Genomic DNA, 27,784 nt, shown 5'->3' with positions numbered 1-27,784 from the left:
TGATTCCAAGCTAAAGTGCCCCTGCAGATCTCTACTGATGGTTGTTCCAGTGTGTTTGTGATGCAGAACAACTGAGGCCTGCTGCAGGGGAAAATTCCAATCGTGTCAGCAATCACAAGTGGACTCTGCAGCAATGTTTGTTCTCATCTGTGTTCATCATTTTGCAGTTTTGATCCTGTATAACAACTTGTAAGTAACACAGAGGCCTAGTTGGTGGTCTAACACTGCTGCATTAACGCAAACAGTGAATATCAAGAAATGCAAACTCCAGAGAACAATAGTTAATTTGATGTCTTGTTATTCAAACTGTTCACTAATTTGGTCCTCAAAAGTCTTAATCGACATTAACTTTAAAACTTAAAACTCCCCGGACGGTATACTAGTCTCTTGCTCTTTCTCCCCCAGTCACTAAAAAGTCAATGAAAATGGGGCCTCAATCAAATGACCTGAAATTAGCATTTAGATTACCTCCCCCCCTTCCCTTTTTAAAAATGTCCTCCTGGAAGAACATTTCCCTGGAAGTGCTGAAGAACATCCCACTTAATATCATCATCTCCAGCCTTAAAAGAGCCATATGTCTGAGCAAAATGATCAATCTCATCCTGGGAAATGGTTTTCGATGGAAGTATAATCCCTGTACAATGGGAGCTGACTGAAGTTTCAGAAAGACCACAGATGTAATGCCAAAGTCACATCTTTGTTCACAAAACAGACAGAAATGACTGAATAAAATGCACAAGAAATGCTGAAGCAGGAGTACAAATTAGCTAGGTCTATTTGATTAAAAACAGATACTTCTCTCAGTTCTTTGATTCAGAAATGCCAAAAGAGGTTGCGTTTTTTTTCACTTGCCTGTTAAACTGTAAGTACCAGCATTGTTCAATGTTTATGTTCTTAACCTTCCTGCTGCGCTCGGGTCTTCCGTGACCCGTTTTCATAGCCATTTTGATGCAACGAAAGACCCGAGTACAGCAGGAAGGTTAAACACTGAATGACTGATTCATTTAGACTAAGCTAAATGCCAGGCCCTAGTTTTGCAGGTGTTCTCCAAATTATTTTACAAACTAAAAATTTGGACAGGGTGCTGGATAAAATGTGTCAGCTTCACTAAAATAACTGCAATGCATCCTGGAGAACGGAAACATGCACCAAAGTTCATGACAATTCATCAGATAGTTCTCAAAATATTTTAGTAAAATTCAACCATGACAACCTCATCATAGTAACTGAGGAAAAGTTGTTGCATCACCAAAGTCAGATGGAGTGTATCCTTTGGGAACAATACATTTCATGTCAATCCATCAAATACTGTTAAGATGTCTCCGTCTGGTCCAAAGTATTGGACTCAACAAGCAAGACCAGCAGTGTCATTAAAAATCCTCAGAATTTGCTAAAAAATAGCAGATTGTAAGGATAACCCCTTCAAATAGTGACAGATTAAAACACCAGTCTTCATCATTTATACTAGAGAACCTTTATTAAATAATTCATGGTCAATTTCCATGAGGTCTCAGTTTGATATTTCTCATCTCAAAAAAGAACTAGTAGACCATTCCTCTGGTTTAGTGTGCATATCACGGCTGACCTGCATGGCAGGACAGAGGGAGCTGACTATTTTCCCCAAAACAGAATTTCTGAGCAGCAGGAAAAGATTCAGTCCACTTTCAATTCAATCATTTCCAAATCTAACTAAGCAGGACTTCCAAATCATTTATTTTCGACTTAAAAATTTACAGATTGGGTTTCAGGCCCATTTTCTGGTGTGGTTTTTTTGTATTCATTGGGGGGAAATGTTTCTGAATAAACTGAAATAAAAGTGAAGTGAATCCAGTCCTGGATTTATGAGAGCTGAAACTACAAACACCAAAGAAAACCCAAACTGCTGATTTTTCGTATACAAACTGCTCATTCTTCAACTCGTATATGAACTGACAACTGTGAAATATCCATATCAGGGAAACTACAGTTTACCAAAAACCTACTGAGAAAGCATATCTGTTTGTGTATATTGCCATTAATAGGGGTTTTTAAGATTCTACGATCTTATCTCCCCCAGCTCTTCTCCTCCAGGCAAATTAGTTCACTCTTAACCAAGACGGCCTTCACAGGAAAATGTCAGGTTGCAATGAAAAGTGCTTTGTATTGTTCACTCCGTAATTCAAAAGCTAGAGCAGTATATTCACTACACAGGATAGATTATTAATGTAAAGCTAAATTATGTGAAACAAAAATGGCAGGTAAGCACACTGTAACGTCGCAGAATCATTTGTACACTGAGAGGGCTTTACATGCCGGCAAGGTTTCTGCTTGTGGCCGACATGGGACAGTAGCAACTTTGGTAGTTAGTGCCCTGGTAAGAAAGAGGCTACAATGTCCTGTGCAAAAAGCACAAATGCATTCAAAGATGGACCTGTTTGAACTTTTAACGAAGTGATGGGCAGGAATGGGATCTACAATTAGGATCTGCTAAGTAAGAGCATTCAAACCAATGAATATGTTGTGACTGTATCAAAACTTTGATACACAGTGAGTATACAGTGCCGTGAAAAAATATTCAACCCGCTTGGTGTTTGTCCTGTTTGGTTTCAGTACAACCTGGAAGTAAAATTGACTTTTGGAGGGAATTTTTACCATTTGATTTTAACAACGTGGCCACAACTTTGAAGGGGTAAAATGTTTCTTACTGAGACAGAAAGCCTCAAAGTCAATATTTCAAGTACAGTCTCCCTTTTGCTACAGTTACAGCTGCAAGTCTCTTGGGAATGTCTCCATTATCTCAGCACGTCTTGCCACTGGGATTTTTCCCCGTTCTTCAAAGTAAAACTGCTCCTACAAATTAGATGGGTTGTGTTGGCGTACAGCAGTCTTCAAGTCATACCACAGATTCTTAGTTAGATCGTGATCTAGGCTTTGACTATACCTTTACAATGCATCGAAATGTTTCCCTTTAAACCAATCCAGTGTTGCTTTAACAGCAAGTTTAGGGTCAATTGTACCGCTTCAAAGTGAACCTCCGATTCAGTCTCAAATCTCTGACAAAAAGAAAGAGGTTTGCCTCAGTATTTAGTTCCATCTTTTCTCAAACCCAGACCATTTTTTCAGTCCTTGCCGATTAAAAGCATCCCCACAGCATGATGCTACCACCACCATGCTTTACTGTGGGAAAAGCATTCTCAAGGTAATGGGAAATTTTTGGTTTGCCACACACATAGAATTTCCCATGATCTCCAGAAAGTTCAATTGTAGTCTTGTCTGACCAAAGAAAGTTCTTCCATGTGTTTGGGGAACTTTTCCTTATTTTTTTTCCCAGGTATTGGCGACCCTTCCGTTAAGCCACGTGAGAGCATGGCTTAAATTGGCCCCGTGAACAATGGATCCCATTTCCACTGTGGACCTTTGCGCCTCCTTCACTGTTATCTTTGGTGTCTCTGATTAATGCCCTCCTCTTGGTGGGCAGACTTCTCTTTTCAGGTTTCCATTTTGTTATTCTGGACTTAATGATGCTCTATGGGATGTTCAAAGTTTGGGATATTTCTTTTAACACAACCCTGATCTATACTCCACAACTTTGTCTCTGACCTCTTTAGAGTGCTCCTTTGTCTTAATGTTTCTCAGGGGCCTTTCAGATCAGGTGTATTTCTACTGATTTCACGTGACAGATCATGTGACACTTTCATTGGACACAGGTGGACCATAATCAACTAATTGTGTGACTTCTGGAGTTAATTGGTTTGACTAGAATTTTTTTTTTTTTTTTTTTTTTCAAATTTAAGGGGTGACTCAACTTTTCAGCATTTTTTTTTTTTTCAAATAAGATATTTTTTTTCAATTTGGATTACTTTAAGTCCATTACACAGATTCTAAAATAATAATCCATTTGAACTCTAAGGTTGCAACAAAACAGGAAAAACACCAAGTGGGGCTGAAGACTTTCACAAGGCACTGTAGCTGACACAGTGGAAGCTTAGATGCAAAATGTTTCGAGCTGGCACTTTCAGTCAAAAATATAAGAGCATACATTGGTTTTGACTGACAAAAATGGCAACGAAATTTCTATCACATCAAAGGTACCCAATGGCTCTGCAACTGCAACTTTTTTATTTTTATTTTTCACATAACTGATACATACACACAACATACAGATTTGACTGTCCGCCAGTGAGTCTTTGAGCCAGAAAGCGTAGTAATCCCAAAAAAGGAGCTCCAGACCACGTCAACAGTTTCAGTGTCTCCGCTATAAGCAACAGAGTTGAAACGTCTCCTTTGAAGTGCTTCTCCTTCCTGGCCTCCCATCATAGTCCGTCAGGTCTGGCTCTTCTGGAAGGAGGCCAGAACGGAAAGAAAACCTTTGTCAGAGTCTCCCAAAGCCTTGACAACAACTCTGTAAGTTTTTTCTGCCTTCATAAAAACAAAAGAAAAAAGCTGGTCCATCACCACTCAAGGTGTTGTATAGCTGCTTGTATCCTTCCCGAAATTGTAATACTCCTCCATGTCCTCCATGTTAGCTGTAGTGAGTTTAGTAAGGTTTTGGGAGCCACCATTGTCCATATTATCTGGTGATGTAAAGCTGAAGTTCTGTCCTTCATACTCCCCCTGGCTTTCCATTTCTGGAAGAACTTCTGGAGAAGACAAAAAAAACCATTATATTACAAGTACATTCCCAAAGCTATGTGAATTCTGGTCTTGAATAGCATTTACGGCCTGAAAAATGTGATTGTTCTCTAAAATCTCTGATATTTATATATGACTACAACATTTTATTTTCAGTTTAAAGTGCCTGAGAATTTCTTTGGTTGGTTTAAAATAGTCTCATGTAATATCTATTAAGAATTGTACACAAAACACTCAATAGCAGCCTGGCAACATAAGCAAACAAGGTCATGACATCACACTGAGCCCCGCCCACTTCAAACTAGTGGGATGAGTGAAACTTTGGCACCAAGTTGTATGATCAGGCAGAGTCGCATTGCACAGTAATAAGTAGTAAGGAGCTGATTGAGAAAACAGCTTTTCCGGGCCCTCAAGACATCTCTGCACTACTTAATGTCGCAGTTAGTGTAAACATATTACATCAATTAATTCAAGTCAATTGTCTGAAAAAGTGAAAAGCAAAAATAAACAAGCAGAAATGTGTAAAACAACACAGTTGTGCAGCAAAAAGAGAGCCAATGGTGAGATTGTTACTTGTATAAAAATGCAAAAAACACCTTGATTAATGAAAACAGAAGTTTGCTCTTCTTGTATCCAATCTGAGTAAAAATATTATCAAAAAGGCTTTGGTTGAGGCAGTTTCTATTAAATATATCTTCAAAGTTGAAACTACAATGAAACATTTTATTTTACAAACAATATGAATGGATGGGAATCTGAAGCCAGGTGTTGCTAAAAAACAGCATGTACCTTCAGGAAACCTTAAAGAAAGGCAGGCCTCACCTTGTCCCTCTGGTGAAACATCCATGCCGTGCTTTACCTTCATGTGCCTGCTGAGGTTTCCCTTCAGGTTGAACTTACTGGTGCAGTAAGGACACTTGAAGGGCTTACTGCCAGCATGGAGGTGCATGTGGCCCAGCAGGTTGTACATTCTGTTGAAGGACTTGCCACAAACCTGGGAAAAAAAAAAACATCAAGAAAAATAATTCAAATCCTGACATTTATGAGCGCAGACATGAAGAGCAATGTTGAAGAAGTTACAGGTAGATTGCAGTTAGTGATAAAAACCATCCTGCACGATGACGGCTGCCTCTAATAGCTGGGATTTTCTTTTCGTTTCCTTGTAGAGAAGTCACTGATATCAATTTGTAAAAGTCTTACGACCTGCTTTCTGGTCACAATTTGGTCTCTTCACATAATTCGTTTACATTAAATTGAACTGATGGAATTCAAAATGTATCATCACATCTCATTTTAAGTGAGTTCAAATACTCACCTTGCATTTGAAGGGCTTCACGGGCAGGTGGACGATCATGTGGGTCTTGAGGGTCTGTTTCTGGATGAAGCTCTTGAAGCAGACGTGACATTGGAAGGGCCTGACGCTGTTGTGGATAAGCATATGCCTCTTCAGGTTGGCAGACAGGGTGAACTCTCGGGAGCACACGTCGCACTTGTGGCCTTTCATTCCCTGCCGGATGCAAACAGAAGAAAGTCAGTAAAATATAACAGCTGCTGCAATTGTTTCCTCGTTTACAAAAATTGAGACAGAAGGAGATGAATCGCTTGATTCACAGGTTTTCAAACTGTGAGAGGGAGGCAGCGCGAGAGCTAAAAGGGGGAATCTGAGGGGAAAATAAATGTTGCGGTGAAAGCGACAGGTCATATCCGTGTTCTGCAAACAACAAGTAGTAAGGTATTATAGTCTGGGCTCTGATTTGGACTGCTTGTCCACACAGGGAGCATTTTGGAGCCCATTAAGGTGCTCTAACTCACAACTGCTGCGATTAGCGTCAAAAATCACACTCCTACTCCCGAGTCACAACTCAGCCAAATCTGAACACACAGACATGATACACGTATTTTTAGATACCATGTGACTCGCACTTTCTTAGGATATTGTTATCTCTAAAGTGCAAAGTGATTACAAATCTGCACAAATCTGCAAGCAAATCACAGAAAAAAGAAATCCCTTGCAACTCCAGAAGTTGCCTGAAAATCTTCACATTTTAAGATCTTCCTCAGTATTAAATTAATTGAGAGATAATTGTCTGTACATTTATAAGTCTATAGCAAAGGGAATGTGCTATTAACTGCTTTGGCATACTTTCAGTGCTAGTCAATAAACATAGGGTAAAAACAATGGGGCAGAAGCGGGAGCCCAGTGTAACTCACTGAAATTTTCATAGGGACAAGATTATAGATTATATCCCCAAAGAAGGAGCACAACTGGTCGGTCCACAGTATCCAACTCTGAAAAGACCTGCTTTAATCTGCTCTACCGTAACCTAACACCCAATTGTATCCACAAAACAACAGGGAAGGTTTGACTCTACAGTCAAACATGTAGGTCAAAGAGCGGGTTTCAAACTTTCCTCTAATGGACAGAGCGGCTTTTGAGTTGCTGTCATGTCATGCAGATACGATGTCAGGACAATCACGGTGTTCACCTCCTGCCTCTGAGAGGTTGCTCATTTCTTTGACCATATCTAAATCTACGGCAGCCATTTTAGGTGGACCAAAAGAGATTACGACAGTAAAGGAGAAGAAAAGCCCTCTCTGTCCATCTTTATTCAGATCCTTTAATATTCTCTTCCACATGCCACGGGAAGTGTATCAACATTGAGAGGAAGGTCACAAGAGCAGAATAAAACTCAGCATCTCAGGCCTTGAGGCCTGTTTAAATGAATAAGCTGCAGCTTTGTACACTCCACTCGGCAGTCAGTGTCCGCAGACAAAAAGGTGGGCAGGAATGAGAGGATTCAGGGTTATTGAGAGCAACAAATGTGTATTACAGGTCACCAGTGGGTCGGGAGACAGTGTTTGTGCGAGCAGACAAATCTGGCAGACTGTCCGTCCGCCCACCGTCTGCACAACAAATGGGCTTGGTGTTGCTGTTGTCCACCAGGGGGAGCAGTGAACAGGCAGCAGCCTCAGGAAATACAAGCCACAAAAGAGAACCTTCTCTCCATTGAGAGTAGACTGCCCTCATCTCTCCCAGCTCCATGATGTGTGTGGCTTTGGATTTTTGTTCTCCCAGTAAAAATAACATTTAAATAAATCCTTGGCAAGATGGCATTTTCATTTGGCCCTGTGCGGGATTTCTATCTACAGTATTTATTTATCCATCTGCACGTCTAAAACAAAAATAGTCTGTTTCAAAAGGTGAAGGATTTTAGAACGACAAAGAGTCGTCAGGGAAAGACGGAGCAGTGCGTCCATGAAATGAATTGTGGTTTGTGATCCCTGGGGCCCTCATCTTTCTCTTCCTCTTCCTCTCTACCTGTGTGGATGTGTGCAGAGCAGGCAGGGGGCACTGAGCAATTACAGACATTTCATTCAGACTAGGGCTATAATGAGGACTACATGAGGACACTCAGTGTTGTGGATGTGTAGACTGAAATCTCTGTAAAAACCCAACACTCAAAACACACATCTATTCTGCTTCTTGTTTCCTTTTTGGCTGTTTTTTTGTTGTTGTTCCATCTATAAAGCTTTTCCGAAGATCAGGTCAAAGCCTTTGTGCAGGAAAAAACTGCATCACATGCAAAACAATGTGTTAATAAAGCATATTTTACAGGAGAATTAAGACTATTTGTAGAATCTCAAACCGCTCAGTCCTGGTTTGTTGACATGAACAAAACTCTTTCAGAGCTAGACACTCAATTTTCTTGATGATGTCCTCAAGACACACATCCCGGAGCTTGCTCTATTGAATGTGTGATTAACTGTACTCAGAGTGACTGCATGCAAAACAAAACAAAACAAAAAAATCACATTTGCTTATCCAGACCTGTCAGCACTACACTAATAAGAGCTTCATGTTGATTAAAAAAAATGATACCAAAGTCTGTCCTTAGTGTGTTGCTGTGGTGCTAGGTGCTAATTTAGTCTCTATTAGAATGAGACATTTTGCTGCATTTATTCTGACTGCAAAATACACAGGACAGAGAATGGATGTCTGCCAGGCTAAGTGCTATTACCTGGCTAATCCACCACGACCTCAGTGAGTAAAGGACAGGAGATCAACTGAGGTGAGGCCTTTGGACAACACAAAGTATGGCTTCTCTTTACTGACCCGATTATGCCTGTTTGTTTATGTTTTCTTTTGCTCTCCACTATCACTTTCATTTACATAAAAAAAACAAAAGAACATCAACGGTCTCGTGATCTATACAGGTAACATTTACAGAGTGTTTGCGGCGGTGTCAGTACCTTATGAGTGAGCGAGTGCTGACGTAGGTGGTGGAGCTGCACAAACTCCAGGCCGCACTGGGAGCAGGTGTAAGGCCTCGGGCTCTGGTGCTTCAGGAGGTGGTTCTGGAGCTGGCTACGGTAGGCAAAGGACTTGTTGCACTCGGTGCACTGGAAGGTGTGTGGGCCCTGGTGGCTGGTCTGGTGGCGTTTGAGGTGGGCGTAGGTGGGGAACTCCATGCCACACTGCGAGCAGACGTGGCAGCGCCCTCGCTCATGCTTCACCTCGTGCGCCCGCAGCTCGCTGGGGTAGGCGAAGCCGCGGCGGCAGAAGCGGCAGCTGTAGGGCTTCACGTCGGTGTGCTGGAGCATGTGTCGCTTCAGGTGGCTAGTCTGAGTGAATCCCTTCTTGCAGACAGTGCACTTGTGGGGCCGCGTGCCTTGGTGGGTTAGCAAATGGGTTTGGAGATGACTGGGCTGCTTGAAGAGCTTCCCGCAGTGCGGACAGGCGTGCGGTTTGATGCCGTTGTGACCCAGGATGTGTGTGACCAGGTTGTACTTGGAGGTGTACGATTTGTCACACATGCGGCACTTCCAGCGCTTCAGACCGTCTCCCACGTCTACGCAGTAGGACTCATCAATCTGGATGTTGATATCTAGCCGGTCCACTCTGCGGCCGCCGTGCCGACGAGGAGGCTGGGGGTTCGGAGGCTGCTGGTGCTGCCCTGCCGCGCTCCCGTCTGTCCACATCATGTTCTGGCTGCCTTCTTCGTACTCGCCCCCCATGCCCATTTCTGATGAATCATAGCTGCCCACCTCACTGGTCTGGAAGTAGCTGCTGATGGCTTCCTCCTGCTGCGTGGGCTTCATCATGGTGTTCCCCTGGTGCTCTACATCTTCTTCATCCTCTCTGCCACCTCGACCGTGGCCCCCCATGGGGCGCTGGCCCGGCAGTCCTCTGTGGCCCGGCTCTGCTCCCCTGTGGGCCACCTGGGAGGGGGGAGGGTGGCCGTGTGTGTTGGGTTGCTGCTGGGTAGTTGCTTCCCGCTCGCACTCTGTACAGTTCTTGTTGGTGCCTCTCAGGGTGGCTGGGTCTACCTGAACTATACCACCTCTTGGGGCCATATTGTTCAGCATGTGGACACAGGAGGGCAATCCAGAGTTCACCCCTTCCCCTTTCACATGGGACGAGGTCACGTCACCGCCTTGAAGGCCGTGACGATCGGGGGGTCCGACCATTTTCGTGTCCGGATGCGGAGGCAGCCCCTGCTGCCACCTCCTCTGACTGCAGCTGGGTTGCATCTGACCGTCTTCTCCCAAGTTGTCTCCGAGGTAATCTCCGTTGGCTCCGATAAGCTGGTCTGCGTACTCGTAGTCGACTCCGTCTACTGGTGGCGCGGGGGGACTCTTTGGGTTCACCGGTGTAGAAGCCGTTGGGTGCAATAGTAGCTCCGAACACTTCATTCTGGGAGATGAGACCTAGCACGGCAGCCTGGGCCAAGGACAGCACAACTACTGGATCTGTCTGTGTGCCTATGTCCACCAGCCTGGCCATTACCTTGGGCTCACATCTACCCAGGCGCCGGCTCGCCTCCTCCTGGAACACACAGAGAAACACGTGCACAGAGAGTCAGCATTTCAAGGAAGCAATAAACAAATGGATATCTCAAGATGATAAGCAAGACCAGTTTGCTCTGACTAGTTTTAGTGCATAAAACTATGAACTTATGAACAGAAAAGGCTAAAAACTGCCTATATCAGTCAATACAGCAAATCATCTACAATCTAAACAGTTATAAAGGCTAAAAAGTTATGAATATAATTTGGCAACAGCTCAGCTACAGTGCACTGTGGCCAATGAGAACATGCCCTTCATTTAAAAGTGAGGCGGGTGTCGAGGCTCATCATCCAATCACTCTTTCTTTTCTTTTTTGGAGCCAGTTGTCGAGTGAAAGAAGCGGAGATGTCGATTTTAAAGAGCCATTTATTGCATCACCAGAAAGGATGCACAAAAAACAGACATTCCCCCCCCCCACAGAGAAGGACCTATTCCCAAATCAATCTTTCCAGTACAAGTAGTCAGCCTGAATGAAGACTGTCCAAAAGCAAACCTTTAGATCTGGGGACTGAAACACAGGAACTATGTACAACCGCATCCTAATCCAGCGTGCTAACCATGTATGGCTTGTGTGTGTGTGTGTGTGTGTGTGTGTGTGTGTGTGTGTGTGTGTGTGTGTGTGTGTGTGTGTGTGAGGGTGGGATTAGATGGCCTACTGATCTCCACACAAACACACACATTCAAGGGCAAGAGAGGAAAAAAGGAAAGAAAACTGAGCAAGATTAAGAAATGAGAAAAAAAAAGAGAGAGAATGAGAGTAGAGAGAGAGAGAGAGAGAGAGAGAGAGAGTGACAGGGAGAGCAAGAGAGAGAGAGACATAGAGACAGAGAGAGAGAGAGTGACAGGGAGAGGGAGAGCAAGAGAGAGAGAGAGAGAGAGGGAGAGGGAGGGAGGGAGAGAGAGAGAGCTTGGAGCAGGGGAGAGTCTAGAGGAGGGGAGGGGGCAGAGGGAAAAAAAGAGAAAATGAAAGGTAGAGGGAGAGTGAAGGAGAGATAAGGAGAAAGGGGGGGCAGGAGGGGAGAGAAGGAGGAAGGCTGAGGGAGAGGAGACGCTGGAGAGGAAGGGAAGGAGGGGAGGGCTGAGTGAAAGAGTGAGAGGGTGAGTGTGAGGCAGCAGGCAAAAGAGAGCAAGAGGAAGAAAGAGAAAGAAAGATATGTAGAGACAGAGGGAAGGAAGGAGGGGAGGGGGGAGAGGCAGTGAGCAACCAGGAGACAGAAGGAGAAAAGAAAATGCCAAAATGAAAGCCAGACAGACTGAAAGATAAAAAAAAATGTATAACCTGAAGTGAAACAGACAAAAGCGAAAGAACAACAACAACGAGGAAGAGTTCAACAGGAAGGCTTGAATGAGGAAGGTGATAATGAGTGAGGAGGAAATTCTTGATTTGAGAAAAATACAACTGCAACTTTACTAAACAAAGAAAATCTAGAAAGAAGGCAGACTGTCAGCTCCAGTGCTGTCAAACCCATGTTGCCCACCACCTCAGCAAACTACCACTGAACATGCTAGTGAGAGTCAGTGAACTCACCGCGCTCCTCCTGCTGTGAGGTTTCAGGTGCTTTAAGGATCTCATTCTTCAGCGAGTGTTGAGTGAGAATAGGCTATGTTCGCCTCCTATTTATATGTGAGGGATGAGAGGAGGCGGGGCTAGCATTACCCTCCTCCTCCTCCTCCTTCTCCTGCTTCTTCTTCAGCACAGTTTTGGTTGTGACTCTAATAACACCAGCACAAACACAGAGCAGACGCAAACAAACAAACTAAATGCTCTTCCGACAAATGAGCATGTGGCCTGTGGGTTTAAGAACAAACACGCAGCTCATCAGCTCATATATCACAAAGCTCCTTGATAGTCTGGTGATGAATGGGCCAAGTCACCTCAAAGTCACAACACACACACACATACACACACACACACACCAACATCAAAAATAAAAAATAAAAAATCAACATATCAGTCTGAAATTATGGATCCACCAGGCTGCCTCCCGTCTCTCTCACCCTCCCTTCTTCCGTCTCTCGGTCATTCTTCGTCTTTGTTTCTGCCTCTCCCTGTCTGTCTCTCTTCCTGTATCTCCTCCTCAGCCCTCAGTGTTTTCATCCTGCACTTTCCCCCTGTATCTCTCCCCTCTCTCATTTATCAAGTGAGGTTTATGAGTACGGAAAAGTGGTGGAAGATTGTTTCGTGCACAGACTCGGATGCAAGTGTGTGACAGGAGAGGAGAGGAGAGGAGAGGAGAGGAGAGGAGAGGAGAGGAGAGGAGAGGAAAGGAAAGGAGAGGAGAGGAGAGGAGAGGAGAGGAGAGGAGAGGAAAGGAGAGGAGAGGAGAGGAGAGGAGAGGAGAGGAGGAAGAAGAGGGAGAGAGACAGAGAGAGAGAGAGAGAGAGGAAGAGGAAGAGAAAAAATGATGGAAGGTGTCTGACAAGGAGATGAGCAAATGGAAGAGAGAGAGGAAGGGAGGGAGGGAGGGAGAGAGAGAGAGAGAGAGAGAGAGAGAGAGAGAGAGAGAGAGAGAGAGAGAGAGAGAGAGAGAGAGAGAAAGGAAAGAATAGTCAAGAAAAAGAGAGGGGAGGGGAGAGACAGAAAGAGAGAGACAGAGGGGGATGGGAGCAGAATGCGGTAAAAGAATAAAAACAAATGGACGATGGATAGGAGACCAAAACAGACAAAACGAGACTTAAACAAGAGTATCCTTCTGCCCTTAATGATGCATCAAACAGTCCCAGGAATCCTTCTCTCCTTTGCCTCAATCACACACACCGAGCTGCAGGTTGACACCTCAGAAAAAAACGGAGGTTCGAGTGTGAGGAACTTTCATCTCGCAACTCCAGAAATTAGGGACGTGTGGTGAGATCAGATCACCGTGGAGCTGTGAGACGTTGCTAACAGTGGCCTCAGAGTCCACAAAGGTCAGGCTTACCCTGCCGGGGAGATGACGGAGAAGCTGAAATGCCCACTGAACAAGACAAAACCTGCATTAATGTCGTAGAAGCAAATATTCACATTTTCTAATCAATTTTTATCATTTATGATTTTTGTCAATCAACTGATCAATTTTCCAACAATTTTGTTACAGCTCTAAAATGAACAACCAAAAGCCTTAATTTCTTTGGCAGCGATTTACTAACACTACATTAGTCAATGGATAGTCAATGTTGTATGATTACTCCTTGAAAACAAGAACAATATAATCACTACAAGTTTGATTCACTCAGTAAAACATTTATCAGCTTTGCTCGGTCAAAGTCAGCGCTAAAACCACGAGTCGATTAACTGATTAGTCCGTTTAACAGAATATTAATCTGCAACTAATCTCAAATCAAAGTGTTCCTCCTTCAAGGTTTTTCAATCCTCTACAGTCAACTGAATATCTTCTGGTTTGGGGCTAAATAAATAATCTTTGGTGATGGTTAGACACAGTCCAGCATTTCCAGTATTTTTTATTCTTTCACCCTGTATTTAGGTGGACGGTGCATGTAAAATGTTGTATTATCGTAATATAAAGTATTATCAGTGTATTTGTGTTCATGTGTGCAGCTGCAGTGTTGATGGGCAGAGTGTGGATTCAATTTGAAGCGTGCCTCGATGCTATTATTCATGTTCTGCCATCATAAAATCACTGCTTTTCAATGATACGTTAATGTTTATTGTGATAGTTGCTTCTATGTCATAATAACTAAGTAATATTTCTGTCCAAGTCTTAATTAATATTTAAGGAGTTGGGGTGTCTGGTCTCTACTTTCAGCCTTACTAATTTCCATGTTTTTATCTTAAAACTTAAACTTTCCACAAATATTTTAAGTTCTCTGGGATCATGCTTTAACCCACCTCCTGTCGATCATAACGCAGGGCAGGCACAAAGCAATACAAGATGCTTCCACTGAATAGAGTCGGTCAGTAAAATTTTGCTTTATTTTCTTTAGCATAGTTCACCTTTAAACACAACTGCCAGTTATGTTAAATGGTTTAACTTTTGCTTTACAAACGCAAATACTTCTTTCTTCAAACTGCCGACATCACAGAGATACATTTTTCCATTGACAAGACACTAAATCGATGATTTTCCAATGCAGCAGCACAACATGCCAAAGGGTGACTTATATTTCAACGAGGAGAACTCCTGCTCTCCTGGCTCCTGTTCACAATCTAACTGTTTAAAATGTCTTGAGTGAGCTGGTCAGAGGCAGGCAGCCTTACTTACCCAAAATGAATGAGACAAATTGGGTTGCCAAATAAACTTCACAGTACATGGACACAACAGAAGAAGCCTCACAAATCGCATCTGCCAGCTCAAGCCTCTTTTCTAGCTCCATGGTCAAGAACAAAAGTGATTTTTATTTTTTTTCCCCTGTTTAGCAACAGTTTCCGAAAGATAAAATAAAACGGGAGCGGAAGGTAAAAACTGACCAAACGTAGGTTCTTGACATATATTTTGTTGCCAGCTGTAAACTGTCGCCCGTCTCTGCATCCAGACTACATCTGGATGAAAGACACAAAGGTGGAACAGAGCCTGACATGGCCTAGATGAAGCTGTCTGTCTTTGATCTACGGAGGCTGTCACAGAGCCTCTGAAGGGCATTTTGGTCAAAGCAATGTTTGCTGGTCGCGATGTTAGCGCCGCATTCCTGCTCTATAACTGTGACTCCATAAATTATGATTTAAAGTAAAGCAGCCGGCATCATTTTTCGGGTTGTAAGTATGTCTGTCCCATTCTCTTGAATCTCAGGAAGGCCATGAGGGAATTTCTTCCAATTCGGCCAAAACGTTGACTTGGACTCCAGAAAGAACTGATTAGACTTAAGTGGTTAAAGGTCAAAGGTCACTGTTTTCTCACACAACGTTTGTGGCCATAGCTCAATAATTTATGCTAATTATGACCAAATGTAACACAAAAGTCTAATAGAATAAAATAATGAAGTGATGATGTTTCATATTGAAAAGGTCAAAGGTCAACCATACTGTGACATCATTATGTTCTGCCAAAAACACTTGATCAGACACTAAATTGGTGACACTAATCTTGAAACTGTGGTGATTGTAAAGATCTTCTGTGCTGTCTGGTTCAACATACGTGTGAAGAATTTGTAGCTTCTTTGCAGCATCCAAATTTTAAGCATCGTCTACTGTCATGGCAACAACTCTGTGCTTTATCAGAACCACCTTGATTGGCCAAATTCCTTGAAAGTCTTCACGACATTTATTATCACAGTCTGGACAGACATGGATGTAAACTGCAACTTGACTGGTTGGCGGAGGCAAACAACCACACAGTAGTAATCCTAGTGACAGCATAAGGCAACTCCTCTTCATAATATTTGGGTAAATATAAAGGATTAGTCAACTAATCAGTCAGTGAACAGAAAATTAAGCTTCTTAAATGTGAGGATTTGCTGTTTTATGTCTTTGTAATTATAGTTTAGATTGTTGGTCAGACAAAATATGATATTAGCAGACATGAAGTTGGACTCAGGGAAAGTCTGAGGAACATTACACAGAATAAACGATTAATTCAATCTATCTACAACGAAAATGATTGTTAGTCGCGGTCCTGATTTGTAAACAGAACCATTCAGACAACAACGGCAGCAACAATGGCTGATTTTTTTAACCTCAGGATTTTTTTTGGGGTACATCACACTTACAGAAAACAGTCAGCTGTCAAAACTTTTCTGCCAGATTTGTAAATTAATATTTTGTTTATTCTTTCATCAGACAGTTTATGAGTTGAATCATTATTGGAATAATTTCAGAGTCAACGGTCTTGTACGGCTGCCTGAGTTCAGTTTTCTGTATTCACATCTCAATTTTGTTCTTTAACTGATATATTCAGTTTTAATATAAAAACTCGAGACTCAGCCAAATTATTGTGACAATCCCATTAAATTATATTTCATATTGCTATGGAGACGAAGACAGTGAAAAAATTAAAATAAAAAAAGAAAGGAACTCATCACTGACGCAGCTCTAAATCAAAGTGGCATCATGGTTGCTGAATTCAGCCAAAAGAGAATCAAAAAGAAAAGTGAACTGATTTAAACGATGGATTGTAAAGTCTCGGAGGAATAATCTTTTCCTCGAACCTGCTATCAACAGTGCATGTGACATACTTTTAAGCTTGGATTTGGATGTTCCTTACTGAAATGCACCTTGGGAATTGGAGTTAATTTATGCATACAGGCTTGTACTTTAAGCTTTCAGTCAAAGAACCACATGTTGGGTTTTTTTCAGGGGGCGTTTCATCTCAACTCTGAGGAATGTTTTTTTATGGAGAAAAATAACTTTTAAATCTGGAATCAGGAGTGGGCTGAAATAGCTCCTAATGCTTTGCAGCTCCATAATATTGAAAAACATTTAAACCATACTCAGTCCAACAGCAAAACTTTAACATGAAGTAAAACCTCAGTGAACGATTCCTGGTTGCAGCTTCCAGCTGTGCAGAGGGTGCTGATGAGGCCATCCTGTGTGTGAAGCTGAGAGGTGAGGCAGGCACCTGGTCCATCTAGTCTACGTTCCCCTGAGGATGAGGACTGTCATTTGTGGGTTTTTCTTGTAGCCCTTCAATGTTGGCCACCAGTTGAATGTAAGCAAACAGAGGCAACCACCATGTTGGGGTAAACCTCTTCGGTCTGGGCCACATTATTATAGGAGGAGGGCGATTACATTTGGGTTAATGTGAACAATATGAGTCCAGTAAAAGGCTCCCTAGATGGACGGGTTAAATACGAAGCATGTATAAAATGATTGGGGAGGGAAGCTTTGTGTTCAAGACAGCTTTAATTCTTGAAATATCTAATGGGTTGTTTTTTTTAATTCTGGGATGGAAACCTGTTTTCAAAAAAAGAAAAAGTTTGTATCATAAATGTCATGGAGAAGTGAGGTAAACAACAAGATAGAGAGAACATGGAGGAAAGAGAGAGAGAAAGAGAGGGAAATGGCAGAGGACAAAATGGGGGCGTAATAGAGGAAGCAGAGAGAGAGAGAGAGAGAGAGAGCGAGAGAGAGAACAGATGATTGCATGGAATGAAAGAGGGATTGAAGGGGGAGGGAGGGGAGGAGATAAAGAGAACAGCCACGGGAGGGGGAGCGAGTGAGGGAGTGAGGGAGTGAGGGAGGGAGTGAGCAAGTGAGGGAGTGAGTGAGTGAGAGAGAGAGAGAGAGAATGACATGGTGGAGTGAGAGAGGGAGGGAGGAAATGAGAGGCAGCAGTGGGGGATGGGAGGATGTAGAGGGAGAGCAAGAGAAGCAAGGGAGAGAGAGAGAGAGAGAGAGATGGGGCAGGGAGCAACGTGAGAGCGAGGGAGAGAGAGAGAGGGAGGGAGGGAGGGAGGGGCAGTGTGCAACGTGAGAGAGGAAGAGAGAAAGAAAGAAAGAGAGAGAGAGAGAACGAGAGAGAGAGAGAGAGAGAGAGAGAGAGAGAGAGAGAGGCAAAGAGGAGAGGGAGGGGTAAAGCGTGATGGAAACCAAGAGCTAGAGAGAAAAAAAAAAAAAGAGAGAGAGAGAGAGAGAGAGACACCAGTATGGAGGGAGGGAGAGTGAAAGAGGGAGAGAGGAGGAAAGAGGAACAGAAAGAGGGGGAGGGGAAGAGAGCTTGAGAGAGAAAAACAGAAAGAGGTAGAAAAAAAATGGGGAGCAAGTGAGGGAGAAAGAGAGCATGAAAACCTATCTCGCTCTATTTTCTATTTTCTATTTCCACAAACATGGCTGCAGCAAAAGAGGAAGAAAAAGAAGAACGGTATTGTTGGGTTTCACAAGTCCACACACACACACACACACACACACACATTATAATATACAAGCATCAATTCTAATCACCCATGTTAAGCATCATAGGGTAAAAACAGTATAACTGTGATGTGGCTTTACTTAAAGGCCCCGCTCTCTTATTCTTCTCAGCTGCTGAGGGCCTCAACAGTTGATATATATCGTCTGATTTGACGTTATCACAGACAGATCGGTGTTGGTGTACTGCAGGGGTTCTCCAAGCCCGGCATGGTTTCAGTGAGTTACGAATGGGCTCAAAGTTGAGCCCTGCTTGTTTTTTATAGCCGATATTTCTTCAGACTTTGAGAAATTGGCACCACTGGCAATGAGCTGAATTAGCTATTATCAGCTCCCTTTTCCAATGCACCCACGGGAGCACACATAACTATCACTGGACCACTTTGATACTGAAGAAAACTTAGAAACGCGATGATTCTCAGGCAAGTCCTTGAGTTGAGATAATGATATCACCAGAAGGTGTAGGTCCCATTAAAACAAAAAAAAATATGTGTGTCATGTCTGATGTGAGTGAGTTATGACTCCATGAAGGAGCACTAATCTACACATGACATTGTTTGTTCACCAGAGAGCACTGACAAGTTTAGTCCGCTAATGTAAAATGACTTGCTCAGTTTAGTGGCACAGTATAAATGCAAATGATACACTGATCCCATACACTGTATCAGCATTAACACTGACCTTTTTAAGCAGATTGTGTATTGGCAAGATGCAACTGATAGACAATAAGTTTCTTTCTCAATCTAATCATAAAATCAAGTGTTTCCTCTATTGGTTATCTTCATTCAGTCACTGCAGGACATCAGCTATTTCCTTTATTGCCACAGCAGTCACTGGCCTCATGCTAATTTAAGGACAAATTTATTCCTTTGGGTTACAAACTTTTAGGAATTTGGAAGAAAGGCAGCACCGGTATCTTATCAGGACAGTGTATCCAGCAGAGAACCTGAGCTGAGGTGTCAATATTTGTCAAAAATGTTTGGTATAAAGGTCTGATAACACAGATTTGTGTTTTCTATGTTTGTAATTTTAAAGAGTAACAAGTGCGATACGTGCCCACACTTTCATTTTAGGTGATATTAATGCATTTGGAAAGCAAACAGAAATATTTTGTCCTCCAATGTCTACATAGGACACAGAGAGGGCAGGGGAATGTATCTTTGGAGTAGAAAGGGTCTGGTTTAGTCATTTGGGTGCACAAAGAGGAGGACTGGGCCTTTTTTGGTTAAGCTATGCCTTAAAGCAAATGTTCCAACACAACCACTATTGTACTGTGTCAGCAGCTCTGCTATATTTCTTAGCGATCCCCAAAAGTGTGGACCTAATGTAGTGACATCTTTTTACTGATGCGAGTTCGTCCACATTAACTTTCTGTGGCGGTACATGTGTGTATTAACTGTGAGAATTGCAGCAGCTCTGTAAACACATGGTAAGAGTGCGACCATCAACAACAGCATAGGGAGATGCTGCGACCTTCATAGTGCACTCAACCCAACTGAAAACTTGGGATATTTCAAACCAGCGTAGAGAGAAAGTATCTTTCAGCAGAGTGGTCTTCCTCCCTCATAGCAAACTGGAAAATATATAAGTGAAGGAGCATTGAAGCTGTTCAATACAAGCAACTCTCAATCTAATCATCAATATTATAGGAACACACGAGCAGCCAACATCAGCAGCAGCTCCGGCACAGAAACAGCCAATCCGCGTCCATTTTCGAATGGCAGAATCGAAGCGGAGAGCGTCAAGGTTAAATTTTATTGACATGGAGTTCAGTGACCCCCAAAACCTCCTGGATTAAAGGAAAAAGCTGAAAGGTTTAAGTGCTTTGAATTTTGGTTTGTATCTGAACCCCTCACTGCTGTGCCTCGATGTACAGTGTATACCTTCGAAGCTTACAGCAGGTCTAAACAGCAGCTTTAAGGTAACCTACTTGCACCGCTTGAGGCAAGTATACAGTATAATATATTTATGAAGAGCAGTTCTTTGGGAATAAAGTCCCAAATTCCTAAACACATTGTATGTTAGTTGTTCCTGGTAACTTTTCCTTTTTCTCCACGTAAATGTGAGTTCGCACACTGCCCTAGATAATGACCAACCTGTCAGACGATTCGGTTTTATTTTCATGTTTACGAGGTCATCACGCGCTCCCACATTCATTACTCTTTACTCCAGCCATGCTTCACCCTTGTGTTATAAAGTCCCTTCCTACAATAAAATCTCAAATAATGCAGCTTTCAGAATAACTTTGAGTGGAAATATGAGAAAAGAAACATTTTCGAGTCTCAATAAACGTCAGCTCTACTGCTCTGCTAAATGCTGCTGTGGGCCAACCATTTTGTTCCAGCGCTTTGTAGCTGTAACAGTTCCAAACTACATCACTCCTTTCTCCTCCTTTCTCTCATCACTCTTTCCTCATGTTTCCATGGATACACCTCCCCCTCCTCTTTTTTTCCCCTCTCTCTGCCTTTCCCCACTTTTCCATCACTTCCTTCTTATCTTTTCTCTTCCAGTACCACCCCTACCTCTCCTCATTTACGGTTTCTCCCAAATCAATTTCCCCACTACAGATCTACTAAAGAACATAATGCTATTTCTAAAGAAAAATAAACAACAGGATACATGGTCTGTTAGTATATTGATCCCTGGAGATGTGCAGCTACACAACAGCGCCCTCAGAGGTGAGACTGCGATAGAGTGACTTGCTCAAGGACACGTCAGCAGTTTTTTTCTTTAAATATGGAAACTCAAACGTATTTTCTCCTACATTGGATTTCTTTATTGTGTTATTATCATTGTTATGTCCAACATCAAGTTTATCTGTTTTACCTACAGTCAGCAATACCTGGCAACTGAGACAACGTTCATAGGTGTAAAGATATACAGTACTGTGCAAAAGTTTATACACAAGAATAATCCAATAAACAGGTTTTATTTGTCAGTTAACTTCATACAAAGTACAGCAAACAGATAAAACTGAATCAAATCACTGTTTTTGTGTGCGCTTGTAAGACATCAGTAATTCTCCTCCAGGAGGTGAACTTGTTGTTCACAGGTTTTCACGGGAATTGGCAGGTAGGTTGTTCCGAGGATCTTGAAGATCTTGCCACAGTTCTGTGGTCTCAGCTGCTTCTGTCTCGACATGTAATCCCAGACTGACACCATCGTGTTGATATCAGGCCTCTGTGGAGACCAGACCATCTGTTGCAGCAGTACACGTTCTTCTTGTTGCTGGAGATTGATCTGTAGGACTCTTGCTGTATGTTTTGGGGTCAATGTCACACAGCAGAGTGAATTTCAGGCAGATAACACGTCTCCCTGATGATACTGGGTGATGGAGAAATATTCAAAGTACCTAAAATATTTGCACAATACTGCATATCCGAGGCTTTTTTACGTGACGCTAAATAATCAATTAGACCGGAGGCTTTCAAAGTGTGAGGCGCCCCAGGGAGCAGCAGGAGAGTTTAGTCTTTAGCATACAATTAATACGATTGGCATCAAAATTCATACTTTTTCTCTGAGTCACTCCTCAGTCAAATCTGACCAAGATGACATGATATACATAACTTTAGATTGAGTTTGACATTAGTTATGCTGTCCATCACAAACAAATGTCCTTAAATCTGTTTAGATATTATATAACTTCACAACTTGACTAAAAATCCACACATTTTACATTTTTGTCAGTATGAAAGTAATCCAGTGAGAGTTGTCAGCACATGAGAGGGTACTTTTTAAACACAAACTGCTCAGAGTTGATTCAGCATACTTGCCAATTTGTCAAAAATGTGAGTAAATACAGACTGAAACAAAAAAAAAAGTCAGCTCAAGCTGTGTCCCAACTCCACCAAAATGTTATAATTCCTGTTTACATATCCAATGGCATTATAGGGACTGTAGGACTGAGCTGATAGAAACACCTTAGATGGAGTTTTTGCCACACATTCACAGAATATTATTAATATAATTGATCTAATATCTAATTTATTTACATCAACTTGCTGCATGCACACTGTATGTATAATAATAATAAAAAATAATAATTAATGCAAATATTTGCACTGTTACCCAATTGCACAACTGATTCTCAGCATCTTCAACACAAACAATGACAGAATCAACATGTCTGTATCCACCGAGGCAAATTGTGAAATCGTAAAAATTCTGAACAAACAGGTAGTTTAAAGGCATTCACGATACAATTATATTTATGTAGATTCTCATTCATTTTCAAGGAAAGTTTTCACCTCTGAATAATCTTCTCTCCCCACAGAACTAAACCCAGCAGCCCTCACATTCTCTGAAATCTGAAAAAAATAAAATAAATACAAAAAACCCCAAAAAACTGTCTCACTCATTCACAGCCTCAGTGTAAACCAGTTATCAGCACTAATGGCTGAGCAGCATACCGTGTCAATCAAACAAACGCTGTAAAATGGCTGCACCGTTTCCAACTCTCGAGAGGCCAACGAGAACACCTACCATTCGCAGAGGTGTGGCAAAGCTAACCTGCATTACTACCGATAAAACTACCGAGTTAATTAGCGCCGTTTCACTGAGCTGAGCACTGCACGGGGTGTCATGACTAAACTGAACGACATGCAGACGCGGGGACGGTGTGAAAGGACGAGACAGCGGGAAACGGAGACGCTTGCACACAACGCATGCACCCAAACACACACACACACACACACACACACACACACACACACACACACACACACACTCAGCTAAAATGATATTGAAGAGGGCATGAACTAGGCCACTGCTCTGCACTGGCTAACACTCAGGATGCAACCAGAATGAAAAACAAAAGAGAAAAAAAAAATAAATAAATAAAAGGGGAGGGAAGAATATGAGCAGCCTAAACACAAAGTGACTTTTTAGAACCTGATTTCAGCTGTAAAACAATTAACGGATGGTATAATAGCATGTTGCGTTAAACTGCAGAGAAATAAGTTCAACGCCGCTCGTCTTTCTCGCGCAGAGGATTTGGCAGGATCGGGGCGCACTGACAGGCCCGAACCGACTCACCAGACAAGTAGTAGCAACTTCACACAGCAAAAGCTGGCACGGGCAGCATTTAACCACACCAGCAGCGAGACCAAAACTGACAGGCATGACTCGCACCTAATAAGCATTACATACTGGAGCTGTCTATTAAAAACTCCTTCTGGGTGCACTCCACGAAGCAGGCCAGAGCTTCATGCAAAAAATATTCTGCATTTAAATGGTCAATTTATAGCAGTGATTTTCAAGTCCGGACTTATTTATCAGCAGAGAACAGATGCCGTTATTCCCGCCTGCTGGCTGGATTGTAACAGAGAGGAAACACAACTTCATTTCAAGCGTAGAAATAGCAAAACCAAAAGCTATATCCATGCAGCTTCGAGCTAATGCCAATATGCTAACATTTGCTAATTGGTGCTAAATACAAAGTCCAGCAGAAGCTTTTTTTTTTTATCTGGCTTTTAGTCATAAAGTAAAGCATTGAAGAACATGTAAATTTGACTTGACCACAGTGCTTGATGAGAAGTCAAAGGATCACCAAAGTCACATCATCTTAAATTGATTGAAGATGAATGTGTGTAATAAATTTGATCATAATCCATCTGATATTTGTAAAGATGTTCCACTCAAAGACCCGAGTGCCATCATCACAGTGGCGCTGGAAGAAGAGTTGGTTGATTACCATAATGAGGATTCAACTTTCAAAGACCATGAATGTCTGCAAAATATCTCCTGGCAATCCACCCACTACTTATTGAGATATATCAAGCTGAATCGGATATATATATATATATATATATATATATATATATATATATATATATATATATATATAAAGGGACGTTGTCTCCGGGTCTAAAAAGTAAAGGCAATGCAGAAGTGCAATACCCCTGAGGGCTACCAGGGGCTGGCTCAAAACACATCTAATAGACTACCATTTAAAAAGCATCAACTACTCTCCTGCAATAAAAAGTCAATAAATCTTTTCCAAAAGTAATTATGGTTTAATTTTGCTAAATTTAATGTGCTGGGGGCCCTTCTAAAAATACGTCCATAATTAATTAGATATCAGGCCTAAAAAAAAAGGGATGTTTGGGGGCAAGCCTAGTTTGATTGACAGGCCTGGGGTGCACTTAGGTTGCTGAGATAAGTGGGCAGGCATAATGTTCTCGGGTTCTCACTTAGATCCACACCTCGTTCCTCTCAAACTCGTCCAAATATGGTCACTTCTGGCTAAAAAAAAACCACCCAAGATGGCAACGGCAAAAATGCCAGACTCAAGACAATTTACAAACCAGCGCATGCCACCAGTACGATGAAAAGATCCTCGCTAGCACAGATGAGTCGGAAGGTTAAACCCAGACAGCATTTTGTCTATTGTCTTTAAAAACCACCATCTATTTCTCACGAGCAATCAAACTGTGTAACGAGGTTCCTGGTGATAATAACAGCTGACTAAACGTTTTTTTGTCCCGGCTCATAATCACAGTAACACCCACCGATAAAACGATCAAATTAATGCACTGGCTGTTGAAGCATTCGGACACAAGCGTGTCAAAACTGCGACCAAATAGTTATACAATGCAAAACAGCACATTAATAATGAAGCCATTCAGCGTAAACTGTCAGCTTGCTTCAGGAAAGCAGTTAAGCCAAATTTGGTTAACGATTCAACCCTGCAATGCTTTTTTGTTTTTCCAGAAGGTTGGACTATTGTGCCTACACACTGCACTCATACAACACACACAAACAAACCGGCAATGCACAGTGGAGGTCGTTCAGCGTAGCCGTAACCAACAGGCCCCACACATTAGGCTTTTGTGCTTTGAGAAACATCAGCCTCTTTTTTTTTTTTCTTTTTTTTTTCTTTTTAACCCTGCCTGCAGCACAGCCGAGCGCCGCAATGTGCTGACACCATCATCAGCTATTCTAAACCTTTTACCACAGCTATATTCTCACATCCTGATAAAGAACGGATGGAGGAAATAAAGAGAACCTAATTTTCATTTATCTTCATTTACCTTCATTTACAGGAGACGAGTCTGATTTTCGGTGTCTGTTAAGATGATTAGTTCACTGTTTTTTTTTTTGAATTATTTGGGATCGCTCGCCGTTTGGCTCTGATGGACTTGTTTCAACACAGTCACCCTGCTGCTGATGATCCATGAACGAATGGCTTATGATCCCCTGAGGAGCATACAGATTGTAGCAGCAGCAGCGTAATAACACATTATTGATCCAAACCTGGGGAAATTCATTTATCACCGGGTAACTCAAACCGGCCAAGAAATAATAAAAAAAAACTGCACAGTTAAAAGTTGGAGGCATAATTTCTGCAGACAGAATCAGAGCCCCAAATGTCGATCTTGATGATATTTAGGTACACTATTAATAAATCAAGTTATGGGATTGAAATATTATTCCACCATTACCAAGCAATCATTCTATCCTACAAACAAAATAGTCTGGCCCACATACCAATACACTACGGCTGCATTATTTATCTCTGAGCACAACACATGAAAATAACAAGGAAGGGCAGAATAAATACACCATTAATACAAGGTTGACACAAAAGACAACAAATACGGCAGCGAACTGGGAGACAGCGAGTTTGCAAAGAAAACTAATATTTGGCTGAGATGCCTCCCAGCGAAAACCAGACGGGAGAAGTTATCATCAAACAGTGGAAGTCAAAGAGCTTCAAAACTGCATGCAGGGAGGCAGAGCGCTGCAATCGATGTGGCCATGACTGATCATCCATCCATCGCAGCTGCTTGACAGTTAGGGGGGGAAAAAAAGTACACAAAGAGCCAATAGACACACCTTTTGAAAGACAAAGGTGGAGTTGGATTTCACAGTCAGAAAACACCAGGCGGACATCACTGAAACACTCTGGACACAAGAAAGTAAAGCCAAAATTGACCAAGAGCTGCTATGAAATAGGATCTGCTGGCAAACAAAAACACTAAAACTCAAAAAGGGTGAGGTGACACCCTGCGCTCCTTTGGGCACTGAGATGATCAAGTCATTTAAGTCAGAGCATCATTTCAGGACGCACGTCAACTCAAATTGACATCAGAAATGGGTCACTTTCAAAAATGCAGACAGTAAGTTCTGCAGCGTGAATCAAGATCTGCACAGCAGTGATACCTTGGTGAACACTGCTGAGTCATTTGAATATTTCCATCTAAATGACCATCAATCACCTGACCGGTAAGACCACAAGGGGAGGATATCTTTTTAATTACCGCCAGCTCCTGAAGTGCACCGACACTGAACTGCATCAGAGCTCATCTATAGGCCCCGGGGCTGCCAACTGGTATGCACAGTATGCAGCTGCCTTGCTGCATGCGGTGCACCGTCCTCATTACATGATTAGACACTGCATGGCAGGTATGCGAGGGGTCAGCAGCGTGATTACTCGCTCTGGCTTTGCATTTCATTACATAAAAATGGCACTGGGACCGTCCAAAATGAGAGCGCATATGCAGACTTAAGACAGCCATCCAGGACCTTCACATCCCTTGACAAGGAAGTGTGAGATGCACTGCCCTCATTAGTGCAGTGGTGGATACCTGTGTGGCCTATCAATGATCTCTGACAGCCCTGAGAGGAGTCAGCCAGCTGGCGGTAGGCTGCCGGTGTTCCTCCACAGCAGCCCGGGCTACAGGTTCTCTGCTGCAGTGCATTTTCCCGGTGCTTTGCGGTGCCGAAATATCCCCTCTGCGCAAGGCTGTCACCAAAATGTGGCCTCGACTGTACCGTACATACACTAGAGCTGACAGAGACCAGACGCCGGGACTGTACACACAGTAGCCTGCTCAAAATACACCATCATCGTCCCTCCTAAAAACAAGCGGAAAAAAAAAAACTTGCGGTATCTTTAAAAAAGAAAGACCCGGCAACTTAAGAGCAAAAACTTTGTTCAAGACGGGCCTACCCAAGACATCTTGGCCTCCCGTGCCTTGGCATCAAGGGGTGGGTTATGTGTATGTGCAGGGTATAGATGGGCTAATGTGGCCTGGTGTCGCCCCTACTCCTTTATGCGTCTCTTTCCCCAATTCTCTCCATCCCCCTCTCGACGCCATCTGTTTGTGGCATGAGAGAATGTGGAAGTAAAAAAAAAAAAAAAGAAAAGAAAAGACGACATTTTGACTGTAGTTGCTGACCTACATCGCGCATTTTGGTTTCGGCACAGCGTTAAAAGCCACACCGAAACACAGCCTTGCACAGCGCACGGCCGGTAAAATCGGCACACATAACGCATACATTTTCTCGCTTGCTCGGGAGGAATGTAATAAGTTACGGTTGAAACACTCCTCCTCCGCCTCGCCGGGCCGGACAAGTCAACCCTCCAGCACCACAGACATTTATAATATGCATTAGCTCCAAAGGAAGAGAAACGTAAACGCACAACTCACCTGATTCCAAAATCGGTTTATGGTGGCGACGTGGCTGTGGTTAATTTTAATATGGGAAAAACAGTTACAACGGTGGGTCCCCGTTGTGTGTAGCAGGAAGGAGGGAAGGGAAGG

General features: G+C 42.6%; 1 protein-coding gene across 1 annotated transcript; it reads right to left on the bottom strand.

The window, feature by feature from the left end:
- Positions 1-1,455: 1,455 nt before the first annotated feature.
- Positions 1,456-27,784, bottom strand: znf710b (zinc finger protein 710b). The gene is given in 7 exon segments (XM_069173567.1): positions 1,456-4,619; positions 5,434-5,605; positions 5,927-6,118; positions 8,863-10,237; positions 10,239-10,438; positions 27,190-27,337; positions 27,671-27,784. Coding segments are annotated over 6 exon segments (2,130 nt in total). The 5' UTR covers positions 27,199-27,337; positions 27,671-27,784; the 3' UTR covers positions 1,456-4,437.

Source organism: Embiotoca jacksoni, unplaced genomic scaffold (assembly GCF_022577435.1).
Source record: "Embiotoca jacksoni isolate LCO1_2020_lvr unplaced genomic scaffold, fEmbJac1.0.p SCAF_6, whole genome shotgun sequence".
Lineage (NCBI taxonomy): Eukaryota > Metazoa > Chordata > Actinopteri > Embiotocidae > Embiotoca > Embiotoca jacksoni.
The sequence above is the reverse complement of the archived record's forward strand: the minus strand, read 5'-3'. Positions and strand labels throughout refer to the sequence as shown.